General features: G+C 44.0%; 2 protein-coding genes across 2 annotated transcripts in view; one reads left to right on the top strand and one right to left on the bottom strand.

The window, feature by feature from the left end:
- Positions 1-22,500, top strand: part of nudcd1 (NudC domain containing 1) — a 79,048-nt gene that overhangs the window by 45,497 nt on the left and 11,051 nt on the right. The window contains exons 6-7 of the mRNA XM_054736429.2: positions 7,724-7,931; positions 12,933-13,077. Coding sequence (XP_054592404.1) covers positions 7,724-7,931; positions 12,933-13,077 — 353 coding nt within the window. The remainder of the gene's footprint in view (positions 1-7,723; positions 7,932-12,932; positions 13,078-22,500) is intronic.
- On the bottom strand, positions 9,774-12,413 carry LOC139064318 (uncharacterized). The gene is made up of 6 exons (XM_070547720.1): positions 12,320-12,413; positions 11,772-11,836; positions 10,756-11,061; positions 10,318-10,659; positions 10,030-10,236; positions 9,774-9,912 (listed from the first exon to the last, which is right to left on the bottom strand). Exons 1-5 carry the CDS (start codon positions 12,411-12,413, stop codon positions 10,033-10,035), a joined length of 1,011 nt encoding a protein of 336 aa, XP_070403821.1. The 3' UTR covers positions 9,774-9,912; positions 10,030-10,032.

The following is a 22,500-nucleotide window of genomic DNA, read 5'->3' as shown; positions in this document are numbered from 1 at the left end:
TCCTGACGGGTCAGCCACTTTCCCCTGGATTTTCATGATTGGGACTTTACTTTCTATGAGGTTAAAGTGATCTACCATTGACGATAGGATCCTAGAGCGTGTAAGAGAAAAGTGTGAACAAATGTCTACTGTCAATCCGAAAACGAGATCGGCAAAACAGGCGGCTAGTATGGTAGCCGCTAGTAGCAACAAGCTAGCCGGCGTTAACAACGGCGAGGACGCTACGCAGAGTCATGAGGCTGGCTTGTCGAACCCGGTGGCAGTGAATGCAATGACGGAGCTGCAGTCCACGTTGGAAAAGGCTAGGCGGGAAATAGCTCAAGTGAGCAGCATTCTGCAGGATCTACAGGCAGACGTTTCACAAGTGAAAGCATCACAGGCTAAAATGGAAACAGAAGTTATTAGCCTTGGTGAAAAGCTGGAGGAAGCGGATGCACGGATTATGGATTTGGAAAAGGAGAATGAGAGGCTGGATAAGGAAGCCAGAGAGCGAGCACGTCAGCATGAAGAGCTTCGGAGGGTTGTCCAGGACATGGAGAACAGGGACAGAAGATTAAATCTTCACCTGGTGGGGGTTAAGGAGCGCGCTGAAAATGGCAAACCAAGAGAGATGGTGAGAATTATTATTGCTGAAGCGTTGGGCATTGATCTGCACAACAGGGAGCTGCAGCGGGCGCACCGCACCCCGGGCCCGTTACCGAACGACGGGCAACCACCACGGCAGATTATTGTACGTTTTCATAACTATCTTGAAAAGGAGAGGGTGCTCATGGCTGCTAGGCAGCGTTTTCGAGACGACGGCGGGATCAAGTGGAACGATTGTAAGATTTCCTTCTTTCCTGATATGACTAGAGACGTAGTGGAGAAGAGGAGAAAGTTCATGGAGGTAAGAAGGAAACTGCATGATCTGGACATTAGATTTACGTTATCATACCCAGCCACCCTCCGTTTCACATGGAAAGGAGAAAAGAAGAGTTTTGAGGATCCCCGAAAGGCAATGGAGCTTATATGTAGTCGGACAAAGACGGACAGACCGCAAAGGGAGGAACTATTGACTGATTGATCGTCACTGGGGAGGAGGACGGTAATTTAGCTAAGGAACGGAAGTGGGGGTTATAGGATATTTATGGCTTTCAGAAGTGTGCCAAATATTTGATTATCGGGCCAATACGGAGACGTTGATGCATGCTTTTATCACCAGTAGGATAGATTACTGCAATGCCCTGCTTTCTGGTCTTCCCAAAAAGAGCATCTCAGGTTTACAACTTCTACAAAATTCGGCAGCACGTGTCCTGATGAAGACCAGGAGGCGGGAGCACATGACACCAGTTTTAGAGTCATTGCATTGGCTCCCCGTGTGTTTCAGGATCAATTTTAAGGTTCTTCTAACGGTTTTTAAGTGTCTTAACGGTCTTGGGCCTTCTTATCTATCAGAACTGCTTTTACAATAGGAACCCTCGCGGCCTCTGCGCTCCTCTGGCAGGCGTCTCCTGGTCATCCCTAAAGTCAGGACACAAACTCACGGCGAGGCGTCCTTCCAGTGTTATGGCCCTCGCCTCTGGAACGAGCTGCCAGAGGACCTCAGGGCCTCAGAGAACGTTCATGTTTTTAAGTCCAGACTCAAGACCCATCTTTTTAGGTTAGTATTATCTGAATATTTACTACAGTTTTATTTCTCGTTTTACATGATTATATTTTATTACTTGCTTTGCATGTTCTATATGATTATAGTTTAGCACAGTTTTATTATTTAATATTATTATTTTACTGTCTATGATTTTATTTATTACTTATTTTCTAATTGTTGTCATTTATATTAGCTCTTTTATTACATTTTTACTCATTTTAATCCAGTGTTTCCTCTGTGGGGGCCCTCTGCTCCGGGAGCGGTGGTCGACTGTAGCTTCCTGGGCGCTCTATAGGTGGGGGTCTATGCTCCCCCTCCACTGAGCGCCCTGACTTAGTGTGGAAGACCTGATGCTGCCGGGACAGACGGCTCCTCTTATGGCGTTTCCTTGCGTTACCATACTTGGCTCATCTGGACTCAGCCTAATATAATTTTTACTTGTGTGTGTGTGTGAGTCTGTGTGTGTGTGCGTGTGTGTGAGTCTGTGTGTGTGTGCGTGTGATTGCATATGTTTGTTAATGTTTTTAACCTGTTATGGGAATCTGGGGTCATTTTGTAAAGCACTTTGAATAACACTTTGTTTGAAAAGCGCTTGAGAAATAAAATTTGATTGATTGATTGATTGATTGATTAATCTTACTTTTTGGAGCAATATGGTATTTGAATAGGATATGGCTCTAAACTATGTTGATGTAAAAATTAAGGGATACAGTCAGAGAAGCATAATGGAAAGTATGTGTATGTATGTGTGTTTGTATGTTTGTATGTATATGTATATGCATGTGTATGTGTATATGTATATATATAGTATATGTGTAGGTATGGGTGTGTGTATGTATGGATACACATATATATATATATTTTTTTTTTTCATGGTGGGGGGACTGTCGGAGGATTTGTTGAGGGGGGTCATTGGTCGCGCCTCACAGACTATAGCGTTTTCTTTTTTTTGGGGGGGGGGGGGGGATGGGGGTTATTTTAAAGCTTATTAAACTTATGATAGTGGGTATAAGGGTTTTGTTTGAGGGGATTATAGTTTGTTTTTATGTGCAGCACAAGCCTGGGTTCTATAACGGTATACAATCACAGACCTATAGTAATATACTTGTTTTGCTATCCTTATTGATTCTGATCCTTGGCTGTCAATGGAAAGAGAAAATGGTTAAAAGTGTTAAAATGGTGACTTGGAATGTGAATGGTCTGTCAAATCCTGTGAAGAGAAAGAAATGTTTGAACTATTTAAAATCTCAAAAGATAGATATAGCATTCCTCCAGGAAGTGCATCTAACAGATAAGGAAGCGGATAAACTTAAAACAATGTGGGTGGGGCAGGTGTTCTACAGCTGTTTTAATAGTCAGAAACGGAGGGTCGCAATTTTGGTGCATAAAAGTATGAATTTTGTATTATTAAATCAACATGAAGATGAAGAGGGAAGATTCATATGTGTTGAAGCAAAAATTAATGGGAGTAGAATAATCCTCTGTAATATATATGCTCCTAACACAGAGGATCCCAATTTTTTTAATGAAATTAATAAGCTTCTGGGGTCATTGGATGGACAAGTTTTGTTAGGGGGGGATTTCAATCAGGTGCAAGATGGTATACTGGATAAGACAACATATAGCAAACAGATTCCTAGGGATAGACAGGCTATTCACCAACTACTGGAAGATCTGGGTCTTGTGGATATATGGAGGATTGTTAATCCAAGAGAAAAGGAATTTATATTCTTCTCCCATAAGCATAAATCCTATTCAAGGATTGATTATTTTCTGATTTCTAAATGCATGAGTGATTTGTGTGTTAGCTGTAAAATTGGAGCAAGGGCACTTACAGACCACGCAATTGTTACGTTGGATCTTGTAATAGGGGAGGAGCAGGCTAAAAGTAAACGATGGAGGCTTAATGTTTCCCTTTTCCAAGATGCAGGATTTGAGGATATGCTGAAGGAAGATATTAAGTTCTTTTTTCAAATGAACACTGGATCGACAGAAAAATTTAGTACCGTTTGGGATGCTTCTAAAGCTTTTATCAAGGATAAAATTATTGCATATTCAAGCAGGAAGAAAAGATTGGATGAGGCAAAAATGAGGTTATTAGAATCCCAATTAAAAGACAAAAAAAAGCAGTTGTTATTAAATTACAATGAGTTGCTACTAAAAGAAGTATGTAAATTGAAAATGGATTTTAATGAGTTACTTAACAAAAAGGCTGAATATGCGCTTTTCAGGACCAGGGCAAATTTTTTTGAAAATGGAAATAAAGCTAGTAAACTCTTGGCAAGGCAGTTGAAACAACAAGAGGCTTCTTATGTTATTTCAGGAATTAGAAACAATGAAGGGGAGGTAGTAACTAAGACGTCTGAGATCAATCAGTTGTTTCAGATGTATTATACAAATCTTTATTCTACTGACGCCAAGATAGACCTAAGTAAATGGGAAACCTTTTTTTCTGGGCTCGAACTCCCTCAGCTATCACTACAACAAGCTGACGAACTGGATGCACCGATTACTGAGCGGGAGGTCCGAGCTGCAATTCAGTCTATGAAGGGGGGGAAATCCCCAGGAATACATGGATTTCCTATTGAATATTATAGGGTTAACATAGATCTTCTGGCGCCTATTCTAACAGAGCTTTATAGGGAGGCAAAATCAGTAGGATGCCTACCTGAAACTTTTTATGAAGCTCTTATATCAGTGATCTTAAAAAAAGATAAAGACCCGTTGGATCCTGGTAGCTTCAGGCCTGTGAGTCTGGTGAATGTTGACTGTAAGGTCCTTACAAAAATATTAGCCATGAGATTAGAAAAACTTTTATCTATATTAATTCATCCTGACCAGGTGGGCTTTGTTAAAGGAAGGTCCTCATCTGATAATATGCGGAGATTACTTCATTTGATGTGGAAAAGTCAGGAGAGCGATGTGCCGGTCGCTGCCTTCTCACTTGATGCTGAGAAGGCATTTGATCGGGTAGAATGGGAGTGTTTATTGAATATTTTGGAAAAATTTGGATTTGGGAGCGGTTTCCTTACATGGGTTAAAGCAATCTATGCAAAGCCTAGGGCAGCTGTAGTTACAAATGGTTGTATTTCCCCCTTTTTTAGACAGTATAGGGGTACAAAACAAGGAGACCCTTTGTCCCCATTATTGTTTATATTATTTATGGAGCCATTAGCAATTGCAATAAGAAGGGAGGGAGCGATTAAAGGGGTGGAAGCAGGTGGGAGAGAACATAAATTGTTTCTTTACGCAGATGATATTCTTTGTTTGCTTTCAGAGCCGACATCTTCTACACAGGCTCTTCTTGACAAAGTTGATTTATTTTCTCAAATTTCGGGTTATAAAGTTAATTGGCATAAGTCAGAGGCTATGGCAATTTCTAGAGCTTGTTATTCTACCATGGTGACTGCAGGGAATTTTAAATGGCTCTCAACTGGGATGAAGTATTTAGGGGTTAAAATGTGCGCTAATATAACAGATATAATGCACATTAATATGGCTCCTCTCCTTATTAAGATAAAGTATAGTCTGGAGAAATGGAAAGTTCTGAATTTAACATTATGGGGAAAAATTAATACCATTAAAATGGTGATTGTGCCACAATTTAATTATTTATCAATGATGCTTCCGATTTCAATAAGTGAAGAGTATTATTATCAATATAATTAGACGGTAAAGGAATATCTATGGAATGGAAAGAAACCAAGGATAAATCAACAAAAAATGTATGTAACAAGAAGGGACGGGGTCTTGCTTTGCCAAATGTGGAGCTGCATAACATTGCCTTTGAAGTGGCTAATTTAACAAAACATGGTGGTAAAGAGGACACTTATTTAGGATGGGTAGCTATAGAAAAAGAATTTACTGCCCCCTTTTGGCCTTTAGAAGCTGTGTCACAAAAAAGAGCACAAAAGAAGGAAGCTGAGCATAAAGAGAATAATCCAATATTACAGCGTTCTAAAAATATCTGGAACAAACTCCACAAATGGTTAAAGATATCCCAGTATAAACAATTATACTCATCAATTTGGTATAACCCAGCAATAAGGGTGGGAAAGGAAGTCGTCTGTTGGAATTTGTGGAGAGAGAGGGGTATGAGAAAATTAGAGGATCTAATCGACAACAGAACAGTGAAATCTTATCAGGACTTGAGGCTACAATTTAACCTGGATAATACAGGTAACTTATGGAGATATTTCCAGATAAGAAGTAGCTTGGACAGTTTGGTTAAGGAGCTGCCTGAAGAGGACAATGTTGTACAACTCTATTTAAAACTGGCAGAAAAGTATCAGTCAGCATCTATGTTTTATAAGATGGCAGCCAAAGTATTATATGGAAATTATGATGGCTTAAGGCATGTTTGGCAGAGGGATTTAAGCATAAGGTTGGATAGAGATTCATGGCAAAGGATAATGTCCAATATGGGATGGTTTACCAGAGAAGCACGGGGAAAGCTGACACATTATAAGATAATCCATAGATATTATTTTACACCGGCTCGTCTTTATAAAATGGGTTTAATGAAGAACAATTTATGCTGGAAATGTAAAAGGCAGGAAGGTACTTTTATTCATTCTATGTGGTCATGCTATGTTGTTCAACCTTTTTGGAAAAAAATACTGAATACAATGCAAGAGTGGTTGGGTATACCACTCCCGGAAACTGCTCTACTTTGTTTACTAGGAGACTTGTCGTGTGTACCGAATATATCTACAACGGCAGGGGCCCTAGCTCTTACAGGCTTTATATCAGCAGCTAGAGTTATACTGCGTAAATGGAAAAGTTCTGAGGCACCTGTTTACAGAGACTGGATAATAACGATGACGGAGATTGCATCTTATGAACTATTAATTGCTAAAATGAAGGGGAAAAAAAGACCCATATTTTGGAACTTGGAATGAATTTTTGTTTTTTATTGGTAAAAAGATATAAAAGTGGTTGGATAGCATGTTTTGAAGTTATTATGAATGGTGGTTGTGAGTGGTTTTGAGTTAACCAGTGCTGTATGGGAGGAGGAGGGGGGGGGGTTATTTGGGTATTTTGTTTTTGTTTGTATGTAAAAATTTGGAAAACTTAATAAAAAAAACTTGAATAATAAAAAAAAAGTGTCCAAACCTCTAAAAACAGCTCAGGACCTACGAGACTTCAAAAAGGGGAGAGATCCCCACCTGGTAATTTACCAAAAGATAGTCTCAAAGACACACCAAAACCAAAAGTTTGCCAGATTAACTTAACTTATCCCAAACACGCACAAAAAGTCCTAAGGTTGTTTCTTCACAAGAAACAAACAAACTGGTTTAAAGCACAAAACCGTCAGACAAGTTAACCACCAAGGAGAGAGAACCACACGTTGCTGTAACCACCAAGGAGAGAGAACCACACGTTGCTGTAACCACCAAACATTTCTCTCCCCTGATGATCTCCAGCTGCCCGCTTTTGAAGAGCCAGCTGATGAGGCGCTAAGTCCCAGCTGGCGTGACTGCTGCTCTGGCACTGTCCGTGGTCCTGAACGTACGGACAGCTTCCCAAGGAGCCGCTGTCCACGGTGCTGCTCTGCTGCTGAACAGGGAATGGAGCGCAGCACACCACTGGGCTCCAAAACGGCGGCGGCCGTAACAACAAATATTGCACCGGAAAAGTCGTCAGTGAATGAAACAGCATACCTAAATCCTTCTTTTGTTTCTGGACTTATTGGTCCTGCCAGATCTGTATGCACGAGTTCCAAAACAGTCTTAGCTTTAGCATCCAGCTCTATTTCTTGTCTGACAAAATGTACCTTTTATACAGACTTCACAGTCCCTTTCTGTTCCAACTGTTTTATCCTTGATGTCCATCCCATCTATTACTCCCTGCAGTTTCTTAATGTCATCAAAATTGCAGTGTCCCATTATCTCATGCCATGTTTTCAGGTCATAAGAAGCATTACATGTGTGTAGTGAATTAATTTATTCTACAGGCTTTGCTTTTTGAATGGAACTATTGAAATAAATCAACTTTGTCATGATATTCTAATTTTATGATCAGCACCTGTATTCTGTTGTAAACTCAGCCTATTTCAAAATGTCTTCCACTTCAACACATTTGTTTTCATTTCAGAACCACTTTACTTCTGGCAGCAGACAGAAGAAGGCATCACGATTTCTATACGAATGCCCAAAGGTGTCAGCAAGGAGAAAGTGGAGTTTGAGCTGTCTGCAGACAAGCTGAGGGTTGGAGTTGCAGGGTTCCCTTCATTGCTGGAAGGCCAACTGTTTGCACCTGTAGACCCCACGGCCTGCACCTGGAGCATGAAGAACGACAGCAGGTCTTAATGTTCAAAGACGATTCCAAGATGTTAATCTTTTTTTTTTTTTTTTTTTTACTTTTCTAAAGAAAAAGAGTTAAAGAACAATTAACATGAAAAAACTATGGGTGTGTTCGAATGCAGGGGCAGGATGCTTGTGAGGACGCATTTTGAGTTTGATGAGGTCACAGCGTAGCGATGAGTACTGTCCAAATTTGAAGGATACTCATTCTCACGTCCTCATATGTTCCTCCTGAATTTTGAGGATGGATCTGATGTATCCTCACCGGCGAAGGCTATCCCAGCATGCTTTGCGCGCCGCCCGCTGGACTCTACAGATTCGCAACAATGGCTGACGAAGTGGGAGAGCAGTACAATTTCAAATGTAAGTTTGTTAAAAAATAGTAGTAAAAACATTTAAAACTTGTCTTTCATCCTTTTTTTTGTTTTTATATAGAATATATTAAAACATGTCCCTGCAAATGAGCTTGAGTGGTTTTCTTTATGTAACTTAAGGTAAAAAAAAAAACCACCGTAAACTGTTTTATAGGAAAAAACCAACATAAAAGAGCTCCAGTCGTATTTATTCAAGTCATTTCGCACGAAAAACAAACTAGGTTGAATGTTTTAATGAGATTTTAAGAAACGCATCACTGTCAAAGAGCTTGAATGTTTTTTAATGAAACACCATGAACTAGCTTGATTGTTCTCGTATTGTTTCATTGCTAATATTTTTTGTTATTTGTGCTAGGGACATATGAACAGACTAGCACCGTGATCAAAACGATGCTCTCTTTACTGGAGCCAAAAATGCAGCCACGATGGCATGGAGGTACCAGAGTAGGTCCTTCTACACAGGATAGGAGCACAATAGTTCCGTTTATGTTCTGCTGTGAAACGTATTCTTGGATTAACAGTTGGCATGTTTTCTTTCTTCCCTTGTTTTCTTCATCATCTCTTTAGGATGATCCTGGAGAAGATGGGCCTTCAGGACAAGGTCATTTCTTTGCAGGCCTAAAGTACAGTATAAAGTATGTACACGGGTGGTACAGAACACAATTTTCATCTCCCATGTTGATGAATTAAAATTGTGTTTATTGCAAATTTTATCAGCTATGATTTCCAATTTGACTTTGTTCTTCTACTCCTCTCTATTCTTTTCTTACTCATCTAGAACCAGTATCTTGAAGGAGAGTCTGACCTCATTTTGCCCACAGCATTCTCTGTTGTACAGTGACAATGAAACCCATCTAATTCTAATTTCCTTTGTTTTTAGGACTGCAAGTATCTGAGGTCAGGAGAGGGGGGTCACTGCGAAAACCTGGTCCTGGTTTGTCCAAATGGATGAGGTGTTGGGACGTAGACCTTCCTCTAATACCTCCATCCCTGAGGACACACCAGGGCCAAGAGCAGCAGTGGGGGAGACAGATGAGAGGGAGAGTGCTGGGAGTCAGCCGGCATCATCAGGGAGAAAAAGGAAAAACAGCAGGAATGGTGAACTCCTTGATCTGATCAGGGCGGACAGGAGAAAAAGAAGGATGGACAGATTTTTAGCACTGATGGAAAGAATGATGGAGAAATAGTTTAGATTTGCTTTTATTCTGGTTCAACATATTTGTTGTTATATTTTATATTTGTTTGAATGTATTTGTTATTTGATTAAGTTTAATAAAATTTCTATTAATTGATAACTCTTTTTTGATCATTTTAACAGTTTTATTATTCCTTTTCTTTAAAAGTAACATGACATAGGTTAATTAATGGTGAGGGAAAACTAATACATAAAAAATATTCGAAAATAAAAACAAAACGTTTTTTTTTTTTACTTGGTAAGCAGGAAGTCTTTGGAACCGAGACCTGTGGCTGAACTTTTCTGGTTGGAGAGTGGGACATCATATAGGGTGGTCTGCTGAGGGTGCTGCTGGATGCTTCATCTCACTGACCACTGCATCCTCCATCAAAAGGGTTTGCTGGGCTGGCTCAATCCACGGCTGTCACATCACTAACATTCAGATGTGTGCAAAAAGGAGATGTATATGAGTGTAATACTTGTAACTGTTTAGAAGATAACAGGACTAAATGCTGTTTAGGACTAGAGATTCCTACCTAAATTACTTGCCTGTTAACAGTAATCGTGGTCTGGTGGTACTTCCTCCAGAGCAGACACCTCAGCAGCAAGATGGTCTCCCCAGAGGGCACCACTGACTGCCTCCAAACCAGCCTCCCTCTCATCTTCTGCAACATCATCCTCAGGTTCATCGTCCTGCACCACAATGTCACCAGCACTGAGGCAGGTGTTGTGCAGGATGGTGCATGCTGTGATGACCTGTAATAGAGATAAAAAGGAATGTAATATTCTAAAACAAAGAATACACCCAAACTTATTGTCCACATTGTGTTAACTTACATGAGGTGCAAAGGTGTGGTGCACCTCCAGTGCTTTCAGGAAGATGGCCCTGAACCTGGTCTTCATCATTCCAAAAGCACACTCTATGATGCAGCATACCCTGGAATGATGGCTGTTGAAGCGCTGGGCTCCCACTCCTTGAACCACCCGTTTGTAGGGGCTGATGAGGGGGAGTGGATATTGGAGGCATGGGTACCCTCCATCTGCGAGGATGAAGTGCCCTGGAGGAGGATAGGCTGACTGCCTGTACAGTGGGCTGTGGTGGAGCACCCTGGAATCGTGGACCGGCCCAGGCCAGCCCACATAGGTGTCGACCAAGCAGCCCTGATGGTCACAAACTGCCTGCAGGATGATGGATAGAAACAGTTTGTTTCTGTTGCACAGTTCATCAGGACCGCTTGGAGCCTTGATCCAGATGTGGAAGCCGTCGATTTTTACCTGCTGCTTTCTGAAAAGCTTTGTGGCGAGCCAGCCCAGCAAACCCACAAGACTCAACCTCCACCTCCTCTGGGGTTTTGGGGAGGAGTATGACCTGTAGGAGAATGGCGACCACCTCCTCTGTGTCTGAATGGATGATGTCGTGGACAGTTGAGGGAGACATCCCAAACACTCGAGACCACCCTGTAGGATTTTCCACTTGCCAACCAGAAAAGAAACACCACGGTCTCGATTGTAGCACTCCAACCATGTCACCGATCCTGGTTCAGGTGATTTAGCAACACCGCCAGAAACTCGCTGCTTAGACTAAAATCGGGTCTGAGATCCTCGTGGTTAAAAAAGCGGTCCAGGACTGGGACACTCAGGTTAATCCTGCAGTACAGGGGTCTGTTCTTTTAGAAGAAAAGTGGAGACCATTAAAACATGTTTAAATGAATACATTTAAAAAAAAAGATCCAGGCATTATTAGGCTTAAGTTGAAAAGGCCAGAAAACATTACAAACATTTCAATGCTATTTAATTACGACAAACTTCATGCACACAAAGAAGCATTAAGATCAAATAAAATATATTTTAGAGGAGCCAGTTGAGGAGGCTCGGGCGTCTGGTCAGGATGCCTCCTGGACGCCTCCCTGGTGAGGTTTTCTGGGCACGTCCAACCGGGAGGAGACCTAAAGGTAGACCCAGGACACGCGGGAGGGACTATGTCTCTCACCTGGCCAGGGAACGCCTTGGGATTCCCCGGAGCAGCTGGCCCAAGTGGCTGTGGAGAGGGAAGTCTGGGCCTCTCGACTTAGGCTGCTGCCCCCACAACCCGACTCTGGATAAGTGGATGAAAATGGATGGATGGATTAAAATTAATATAAGGTTAGGGTTAACATCTACATGCTAGTCTATTCTATAGTAATGTGTACATTTAGCTACAGGTCTTTCAGTAGCTTAAAATATAAATGAAACTAGCCAAAGTTAGCATATAATTCCTGAAAGCTAGTTTACAAAACAAAAAATTAATTTACCTGGATAAGGCTGCTTCTCAGCCTTAAATAAAAACGCTGGCGATGGACATTAAGCAGGTCCTCAACTAAAAATATAAAAGGAAAAAACAGAGTTCAGGATCCATTTTCCTAGCTTGTTAGGCTGTTTGCCGCCGTTACGGTTGCTGTGACTGGACCCGGGGGCGGGGATAAAATCAAGGTTAGAACTGTCAGAATTCCAGTTTTAGTGGTTATGCAAGGACCCAAACTTGCTAGGCTGGCGAGGACCCGTCCTCACAAGCATCCTGCCCCTGGATTCGGAACTCGGAACCCGGGTAGTCGCACCACGATTGCATAAAGCAACCAGATGCACTGCTGTGTGCGTTTGGTTTGGTTGAGGTTCAGCACTCCGCTCCTCTCCTGCCCCTGCTCGCTGCTACCAACGTAACTTTTAAAACCAGGAGAAACTCTGGATGTGTGCTCACCAAGCAAAGATATTTTAGATGGTCACATTTATTGCTTTTCCTCTCCGCCGTGGACATTTTGTTTTGGACATAAATTGTTCAACTGGTACTGGCATATATGATTACCGCTAGCTTGTTCAAACAGCGGCTCGCTCTGGACTCTGATTCTTTTCTCGTCTAGTCCCGCCTCTCCCAATTGATGATAGGTTCTTTTTTCCATTCGCCTTTCTTTTCCATTTTCTGATTGGATTTTTGTTCATGTTAGTTATTGTTGTCTTTTATTTATCGACAGAAAAACAGTCCGCAGACAGCAAGCAGGTGAACCACGTTATAGCAAGGGACTACTGTACTACTAGCACCATTATACATTCTCCAAAATGTTCCAAACATACCAACTGCCTCATTGTTACTATTATGGCAGATGTCTGCTCATACTAATCCAGGTTCTGTTGGAGGTTTCTTTCTGTTAAAAGGAAGTTTTCCTCTCCACTGTTGCTACATGCTTGCCTAATATTGGGATTGCTGTAAATTCTCTGACACAAGTCAGTGACTCGATAATTACATGGGAAACTTTTAACTAATTTGCATAATGAACTGAACTCAATGCACTGATGACTTCACTTTGTGAAGTGCCTTGAGAACACTCTTGTTTTGATTTGGTGCTAAGCTGAATTGAATTGCTTGTCCCAGCCTGTGGATCACATGTTCTGATTGTTTTGTTCTGTTAATGTTTCTGCAGCCTTCAGGTGACCCTGCAAAAGCTCAGTGAGGGACCCGTGTGGCCGGAACTGGTGGTGGGCAATAGGAGGGGGGAGTTGTTGATGAGTGAGGAGCAGGCTGCTCTTCTTCATGAGAGACTGACCCATCTGACCTCTGATGACTTGGTGAGATGGTCTGCCCTTCACAATCACTTCTCAAATAAAAAGCAGTTTTGTTGATTTGTGGTCTAAATAATCTTGTTCTGAGACCTGTGTAAAACTTTTGGGCACCTCTAGCAGCACATGTTGGAAAAGGGAATTAAATCAACTTCAGAATTAACCCTCTGGAGTCAGCCACTCGTCAGCCCATGATAGAGCGCTGCTCACATTACTCTTGTTGTTATGCAACCAGGAAACCACTTGGCATCATGGTTCCAGCTTGTTTCAACAAAGGGGGCTTAAAACTAAATAACAGTTGTGATTTAATGTGTTCATTCAAGTTTAAGTAAACTATTTAAGGTGAATAATTCATGCCAAGATGAAGCTGCTTTTGTGCATTCGATCTGTCGGCTATCGCTGCCACACACCGTAAGCTAGGACTCGGAGTCGGGAAGAAAACAAGACCAAGCTCATCTTGTAGGCTGTGATATGAACCGCATCACCCAATCACAAAGTCACTCAGAATTAATTCACCCAATCAAATAATTCATGCATAAGACAAAGCCTGGTTGCTGCTCGTGCGGTCGACCGGCCAGACAGCTGAGCAGTTATGGCGTTCTTTTAAACGTTTTAAACTCAACCCTAACCCTTTTTAATTTTCAACTCTATCGCTCCTTCTGTGTTTTTCTTTATTTTGGATCATGACCCCAAGGCTCTGCTATACCAGAGACTTCCTCATTCATCTGCAGCAGCAACCCAGACAACAGCCTTTACGCCCTGTTCCTACGGATTTCTTTCCCGAGGAAATACTCCGTGGACACGGAAATTTGACACCTCATAAATACAAGGTGAACAGGAGGGGATTAAAGAAGGGTGTTGTGAGAGCGAGACTCGAGGGAAACACACAAACAACGAGCGCTCCCGTCCATCATCCTGGCTAATGTCCGGTCTCTCCGTAACAAGCTAGACGAGCTGCAAGCCTGCGTCAACCACTTGCATGAGTACCGAACTGCTTCTGTTCTGGCTTTCACCGAGTCATGGTTAAACAACAGTAACGATGACAGCACGCTGCACATTGATGGCTTTTCACCACCTTTTCGCCTGGACAGAGACCACGAATGCACCGGGAAGCAACATGGCGGCGGTGTGTGTCTCTATGTAAACAACAGCTGGTGCGCTACAGTCACTGTGAGGGAGAAGTAGCGCACCACAGATATCGAGCTTCTGGCTGTTTCCCTGCGCCCCTATTATCTCCCCAGAGAATTCCCACAGCTTTTCACCATCTTGGTCTACATTCACCCCAGAGCTGATGCTGCCAAAGCCACAGAGAACCTCATTAGCAGTCTGGACAAATTGGAACAATTATCACCAGACTCTCCCAAGTTCATCCTGGGTGATTTCAACCACTGCTCCCCTGACAAATTGCTTAAAGGTTTCCAGCAGTATGTTACATGCAGCACACGTCAGGGGGAGACTCTGGACAAATGCTTTGGCTCGGTACCAGATGCATTTAAAGCCCTCTCCCTCCCTCCTCTTGGCTCAACAGACCACCACACCATCCTGCTGCCCACTGCTTACACCCCAGTCATCAAGAGGATTAAAAAGGTGACCAGAAGCATCCAGCAGTGGACAGCGGAAAGTATTCTCACCCTACAAGGATGTTTTGAGGCCACTGACTGGGTCAGCCTTCTTTCTTCCTCTGATGACATCAACAATCAAGTCGACACAGTATCATCATACATCTCCTTCTGTGTAGACAGCATCATCCCCTCAAAACAAGTCACCTTCTACCCCAACAACAAACCTTGGATCACCAAGCAGCTAAAGGAAATCCTTCACCGGTTCTGCACAGGACAAGAAAGAAGTCAACAGGGAGGTCAAGAGGGGCATTAAAGCTGCTGAACTGAAATATAAAAACAATGTGGAAAAAAAAATTACCACAGGGGACCTTCGCTCAGCCTGGCAGCGGCTCAACACCATGGCTGCTGTGAATACTGTGGTCACCACCTCCAGAACCATCCAGGTGGAGGGCAGCAACCCCACCTCCCTCCCTGACGACCTCAACGCTTTCTACACCAGGTCTGAGACGGACAATATCTCCCAGCTTGAGGATTCCAGATCCTCATTCAACCCTGGCAGCTCTGCACTCGCCTTCCAGACCGAGGACGTGGTGAGAGCCCTCAGGAGGACCAGGGAGAGGAGCTCACCTGGTCCTGACAACATCAGTAGCAGAGTTCTGAGGCATTGTGCAGAGCAGCTAGGAAGTGTGTTCCAGACTCTATTACAACAGTCACACCGTCCCCCAGCTGTGGAAACACTCCACAGTTATCCCTGTCCCAAAAAGAAGCAACCCAAAGTCTCCTAACGATCTTCGTCCTGTGGCGCTCACCTCCTTGGTGATGAAGGCCATGGAGAAGATCATAAAAGAGCACATTGTGAGAGCAACTGAGCCCCTGATGGATCCGCTCCAGTTTGCTTATCGTGCACGCAGAGGCGCCGATGATGCAACAATCTTCATCGTGGACTCCACCCACAAACATCTGGAGCTCCCTGACTCCTCCGCCAGGCTTCTGTTTGTTGACTTTTCATCAGCATTCAACACTCTGCAGCCTCACATCCTGGCTACGAAACTTTCCTCCCAATTTCATTTGGATGACCAGTTAACCCTGTGGATACTGGACTTTTTAACCAACAGGACTCAGAAAGTTCGGGTCAACAACTGTCTCTCCGGTCTCCGTTCCACCTCCACCGGCTCCCCCCAGGGCTGTGTGCCCCCCCCCCCCCCCCCCCCCCCCCCCCCCGCTCTACATCGACGACTGCAGATACACACATCCCAACTGTCACCTGGTGAAATACGCTGATGATACAGTCCTCCTGTGACTGCTGTCAGGCTCCTCACAACACCACGGGCCTGCTCTTCAGGAGTCTGTAGAGTGGTGGGACAGCTCCAAACTTGAACTGAATGTGAGCAAAACCAAAGACATGGTGGTGACCTTCTGCAGGAGGCAGAGGGATCTGGCTGCTTCAGTAACCACCATTATCCACGGGAACCCAGTGGAGGTAGTGGAGGAGTACAAGTATCTGGGAACCACCTTTGACAACCTCCTGAAATTCTCTGCTAACATAGAGGAGATTCTCAGAAAGTGCCACCAACAGTTACATCTCCTTAGGAAGCTCAACTCCTTTGGAGTCAGCTCCTCAGTCATGATGACTTTTTACTGTGCCTTCCTGGAAAGCATCATGACCTTCTCCATCACTTGCTGGTTCTACTCAGCCTCCAGAACAGGAACAGACTGCAGCACACTGCATCAGTGTGCTCCAAAATCGTTGGCCTGCCTGTCAGAACTCTTGCTCAGGTTTTCTATCAACAAGCCCTGAGATGAGACAGGCAGCCCAAATCCTCCACATCCCCCTCTCACATTCTTCACCCCGCATTTCAATGGCTCCCCTCTGGGCGACGCCTCCGCTGCATTTCCTGCAAGATTGAGAGGAGGAGAGCCACCTTTGTCCCCAAAGCCATTCTGCTCTTTAACTCCAGCAGATAAGACCATCCCCCGATAAACCCTCTCCTGGGGCTCGCCATATATTTAACTTTTATACAGACGACACTTTAGTCACTCAGTGATTTTTGCATACTTTACTGTTTTATCCATCTTCTTGCTGCTTTATTACTTCCTTATTGCCTATTTATTCAATGTTCGTATGTCCAACATCATGCTGCTCTGCTGTTAATTTTTTTAATTGCCCCTCGGGGATAAATAAAGTTTTACTGATTCTGATAAGTAGTTACTAGGTGTAGGCAGGGAAAACTTTCTGCTTCAGGATTGTGTGCTCATTGCTTCTTCCAGGTGGACAAAGTCATGAAGGACACCCACTGGATTTTTAAAGCCACTAATGTTCCGCTGTGTGTAGAGCCTGATTCATGCTTCTCCGTCTGCGTCAGCGCGGAGACACGCAACGTCCTTGAATGCCTGCCGGAGAGCTCTGCAAGGACGGACGGAGTCAAGCTCTCTTTTCTGAACATCTGTCAGTCGAGACGAACAACGCAAGCTTGTGATTGGTCAGGACGCCGCTGTCGTCTACACCGCTGCCATTGCACCCTCAAAAACACAAAGAGAGCCGAGGATAACTAGCGGCAGACACAGAGCAGCTTGAAGAATACCTCGCGAAAAAACTAAAAACATCTTCGTCTTCCTCCGCTTATCCGGGTCCGGGTCGCGGGGGCAGCATCCCAATTAGGGAGCTCCAGACCGTCCTCTCCCCGGCCTTGTCCACCAGCTCCTCCGGCAGGACCCCAAGGCGTTCCCGGACCAGATTGGAGATGTAACCTTTCCAACGTGTCCTGGGTCGACCCGGGGGCCTTCTGCCGGCAGGACATGCCCGAAACACCTCCCCGGGGAGGCGTCCAGGAGGCATCCTGACCAGATGCCCAAACCACCTCAACTGGCTCCTTTCGATCCGGAGGAGCAGCGGTTCTACTCCGAGTCCCTCCCGAATGTCCGAGCTCCTCACCCTATCTCTAAGGCTGAGCCCGGCCACCCTACGGAGGAAACTCATTTCGGCCGCTTGTATCCGCGATCTCGTTCTTTCGGTCATTACCCAAAGCTCATGACCATAGGTGAGGATTGGGACGTAGATCGACCGGTAAATCGAGAGCCTGGCTTTCTGGCTCAGCTCCCTCTTCACCACGACAGATCGGCTCAGCGTCCGCATCACTGCAGACGCCGAACCAATCCGCCTGTCGATCTCCCGATCCCTCCTACCCTCACTCGTGAACAAGACCCCGAGATACTTAAACTCCTCCACTTGAGGTAGGACCTCTCCCCCGACCCGGAGGTGGCAAGCCACCCTTTTCCGGTCGAGAACCATGGTCTCAGATTTGGAGGTGCTGATCCTCATCCCAGCCGCTTCACATTCGGCTGCGAACCTACCCAGCAAGAGCTGAAGGTCAGAGCTGGATGAAGCTAGGAGGACCACATCATCCGCAAAAAGCAGAGACGAGATTCTCCTGCCACCAAACTCGACACTCCACACCACGGCTGCGTCTAGAAATTCTGTCCATAAAGGTAATGAACAGAACCGGTGACAAAGGGCAGCCCTGGCGGAGTCCAACCCTCACTGGGAACAGGTCCGACTTACTACCGGCTATGCGGACCAAACTCACGCTCCTCTGGTAAAGGGACTGAATGGCCCTTAACAGAACTAAAAACATGAACGTTTAATTCTCCCGTGACTGGAGGAGTGAAAAGATGCGCAGCAAGCGTTTTATTTGTGGACGGAAATGACAGGAAACGTGGGTTTAGAGGTGGGGAGCGCATGAAGAGGTGGAGGAGGATGAGGGACAAATATGTCCGTGTTAAAAGTCTCTTATATACAAAAAAAAAAAACAATATAAACACACGATCTTGGACCGATACATGACAGGATACCACAGAACAGCACTACGCCCTCTGTTGTCCTGCCGGGCAATTGCTTTGCAACACTCTCCAGGAGACGGAGAAGTAAAAGAGCAAAACGCTTCCGTCAGTCCGTGCGTGTCTGTCCCTTGCGGAGCTGACGGAGAAGCATGAACCAGGCTTTAGAGTCATAGCAGACAAACTTCTGGTCATGGCACCTACTTTGTAAATATATCTATATAATTTTGTGGCTTGCTAAACCTGATCTTCTCTTCTGCTGGACATTTTTGGAAGTGGCAAAGGTAGACAGAAGGTGTGTGAAACTCAATTTTTAGCATAACAGCAATTTTACATGAAAACACCTTGCATGTTTTTGCAAAAAAACTTGCATTTAACAGTGGTTTGTTAGATTAGAGCTTTTCTTTTACTCACACCCTATAGTTTTATGCTGAGTGCTGAAAATGGTTCAAATGTTTGTGGTTTTTACTGCAATAAATATGTAATTTTTTTCTACTCGGATTTAGATTTTTTTGTGTATTTTCCGGTTCTGTATGCTAATACAGTATGATAAAACGAAGTTTAATTACTCCAGAGTCACATAGGTAATGTTGTGCGAAAAAGAATGATACCAAACAAGACAAACAGTAAAATATAGAGTGAAATATAAATGCAAACACTTCAACTTGTCAAACTGGCTAATTATACCACAGACTCCAGGGGGTTAAGTGTTCCTTTATCCAAGGCTCTCCTTCTGCTCTTCTAGCTTATATCAATCAATCAATCAGATTTATCTATATAGCCCCTCTACTTGCTTAACAGAGGCCCAAGGTGCTGCACAGTACATAAAAACTTAGAAAGACATCATATTAGTAACTAATAAGACATAAAAAAATAGCATAAAAGCAATATATAGAAAAACACAGATAAAAACATTTTCAAAAGCAGGTAAATTATGATTGCCAATGTCAGTGGTGTTGGGGGGAAAGCCACCAAGAAAAAAATTTGTTTTCAAGCAAGACCAAAACACAGAGATAGAACTTGCTTTACTGTTAGAGGGAGCTCATTCCAAATGGTTGGTGCCATTACTGAGAAGGCCCGGTCTGCCTTTGGTCTTAGTTTATAGCGCGGGACTTCCAGCAACTCCTGCCCAGTTGAGCGAAGGGCCCGAGAGAGGACATGCCTGTGCAGCAGTGCAGCTTGATATGGTGGAGCAGCACCCTGCAGTTTCCTGAACACATAGAGTAGGATCTTAAATTTTGCCCGATAGTATACCGGAAGCAAGTGCAGGGAAGCTAGCAGCAGAGTTTTAAACAAGTTGGAGCCGAGCAGTTGCAGCCTGATTCAGTCCAACATACAATGCATTACAGTACCACTGTTTCCAAGTGGACTTTTGACAAGAGAGACTTTACCTTAGACAGCCGTCTCAAATTGAAAAAGCATGCCCAAACAACCATGTTTATTTGCACATTAAATTTAAGGGCTCATCGATTTCATCCCTAAATTAGTGACCACATTTTTTTCATATCATGCCAAGGAAGCAAGATCAGTCTCAACTCCTGCTCCAGCTCTTTCACCAGGGCTTAGTATTATGATCTCAGTTTTTGACCCATTTAAAAAGAGGAAGTTAGAGGCCATCCATGCCTTAACCTTCCTTAAACAGTCCAACAATGCAGACACAGAGCCTCCTGCCACCAGAGAGAGGGGCAAGTATATCTAGAAATCATCTGCATAGAAATGGAATTAAACACCATGTCGCTGCAGGAGGACTCATAGGAACAAGAGGTAGAGTGTAAACAGAAGGGGCCCAATGACTGAGCCCCGAGGGACCCACTATCTGTGTCTTTCCCAAGCTGAAGAAGCTTCACCCATCCACACACAGAAACTCCTGTCTTCAAGATAGGATCAGAGCCATTGGAGAGCCACCCCTGTAACCCACACCCAATTCTGCAAATGATCCAGCAGGATGTCAAATCCAGTAACAAAAGGACAACAGCATCACCCTTATCACCAGCTAAAAATATATAATTAAGATCCAACAGCTGGCTCTGTGCCATGTCCTGCTCTAAAACCTGACTGGAATGTCTCCAAAATGTTGTGAGACTTCAAGAACCCCACCAGTTGTAAAAAAAACATCCTTTTACATAAGCTTGGAGAGAAACAGGAGTTTTAGTTGGCCAACAATAATGAATCCAGTCCAGTTTTTTTTTTAAGAGAACCACACCTGCAAGAAGGCTGCCATTTATGATTGTCTGGAAAAAAGGGGCCATTGATGAAAATGCGTCCTTGTAGATTCGAGGTGGGAGAATATTGCAGGGTGAACCAGATGGCTTCAACTGTGAAACCAATTTACCTAACTCAGACACAGAATTTGATTTAAGTCTACTGTTGCCCCAGGACGCAACAGGACCACAGGGACAGATGTTGAGGCTGTAATTGAAGCTCAAATATTAGAAACTTTCGCCACAAAGTAGTAAGGGAACTCTTCATAATTTCCAGCGAATGGAGACAACTGACTAGGTTAAAAAAAATTCATCACTGAATTAAGCACATTAAAAAGGGTTGGAGATTTGGAGACCATCTCTTTTCATTTCCTCTTCGTTTCCCTACAGACCCGTCTACAAGTCTGTGTGTCCTCAAGAAAGCCAGGGCTCGGCTTTGAGCCGAGGTTTCCTCAGCTTCACAGGCGTAATTTAATTCTGAATGTGTTTGAAAGTCAATTCAAATTCAAAGATACTTTATTAATCCCAGAGGGAAATTAGAGTTTCAGTACACACAATTCTGAGATCAGACATGCGTACATAGGCATAGACACATGACAAGAATTAGTGACTGTGGTAATTCACAACCCGAGTCGCGCTACCTTAATAGAGATCAGAGGGTTTATATGAGGACTGAGTCAGGTAGAGGAAAAAAAGGCACTTTAGAGTTACCCTCCACAGGGAGGGCAGCTTTGCTATGCAAAAAAACACCTCAGACAGAAATGCAACAGACTTCAGACATCACACAACATAAGTGTCCACTAAGTGGGGAGGTAGGGTTGGGGACTCTCCTCACATCAGTGCATGCAGCCACGATGAGCAGCACTCGTCACCTCCGTTTGGACAGGGGAGGGAGGTAATTGGGTTAGAGAGCATAGTGACTCCTGGAAATGGTAACACGGCCTTCACCGGTCACAGTCCCGCTCAGGCTGGGATAGGGAGACAGAGTTACCATAGCGACGGCAGCATTCCACATTTCATCTGGGGGGGAGTAATCACTTCAGCCTCACAGGCTCAAGGGCACCAGATTCAGATAAGAACTTGTTCTGGGGTCAGACAGAGATAATTTCCTCTCTGCCTTAGTGTTCTGTTGGTCTCCAACCCCTCTGAATCCAATAATGGCGTAAATTAATCTATCCCAATCCATGCTGATCCGTCAACTCTATCCTTGATCGAATCAGCCTTCTGTGCCAGAGTCTGAATCTCAGCCAAAGTTCCAAGCTTACGACTCATCTCGACAATTATATGAGTTTGTGCGTTCACAGCGCGGCGTAATCCATCCCTGTGCTCCGGGATTGAGCCAATAGTCCTCGACAGCTCATAAATTTTCCGGTTAGCCAGGTAACCGCTCAGGCCAAACAGCAGGAATCCCGACCCCAACACCACGAATATCCAGACATCTTCAGAATCCTCTACAGACAGTTGAGAGAGGCAGATCAGGTTCCACTGTTTCCAGAAGTCCATGATATACCCAGCTGGCTCTGTCCCAGAGGGGCACCCGGGAGCCCCTTCTCCCGTTCTCATCGTTGAAAAAATCTTGTCAATCGTGTTGAGAGACCAACTGACCAGGTCCATTTTAATAATTTCCAGTTTCCAGAAAAAATGCAGAAACGCCGTACATCCAAAGACAAAGAGCCTTGGGATAAGATAGGGAGGAGAGGAGGAATAAAGCGTCTGAACTCTCCAAGAGCCGGAAGAAGAAGTCAAACTGAAGGATAAACTCCAGCGTTGAGTGGCACTGAATAGAGCTTGAGCCCTTCAATGGATTAAATATCAGCAATCTTAGCTGCATTGAC

This window comes from Nothobranchius furzeri, chromosome 19 (genome assembly GCF_043380555.1).
Source record: "Nothobranchius furzeri strain GRZ-AD chromosome 19, NfurGRZ-RIMD1, whole genome shotgun sequence".
NCBI lineage: Eukaryota > Metazoa > Chordata > Actinopteri > Cyprinodontiformes > Nothobranchiidae > Nothobranchius > Nothobranchius furzeri.
This window is presented reverse-complemented; position numbering and strand designations above follow the sequence as displayed.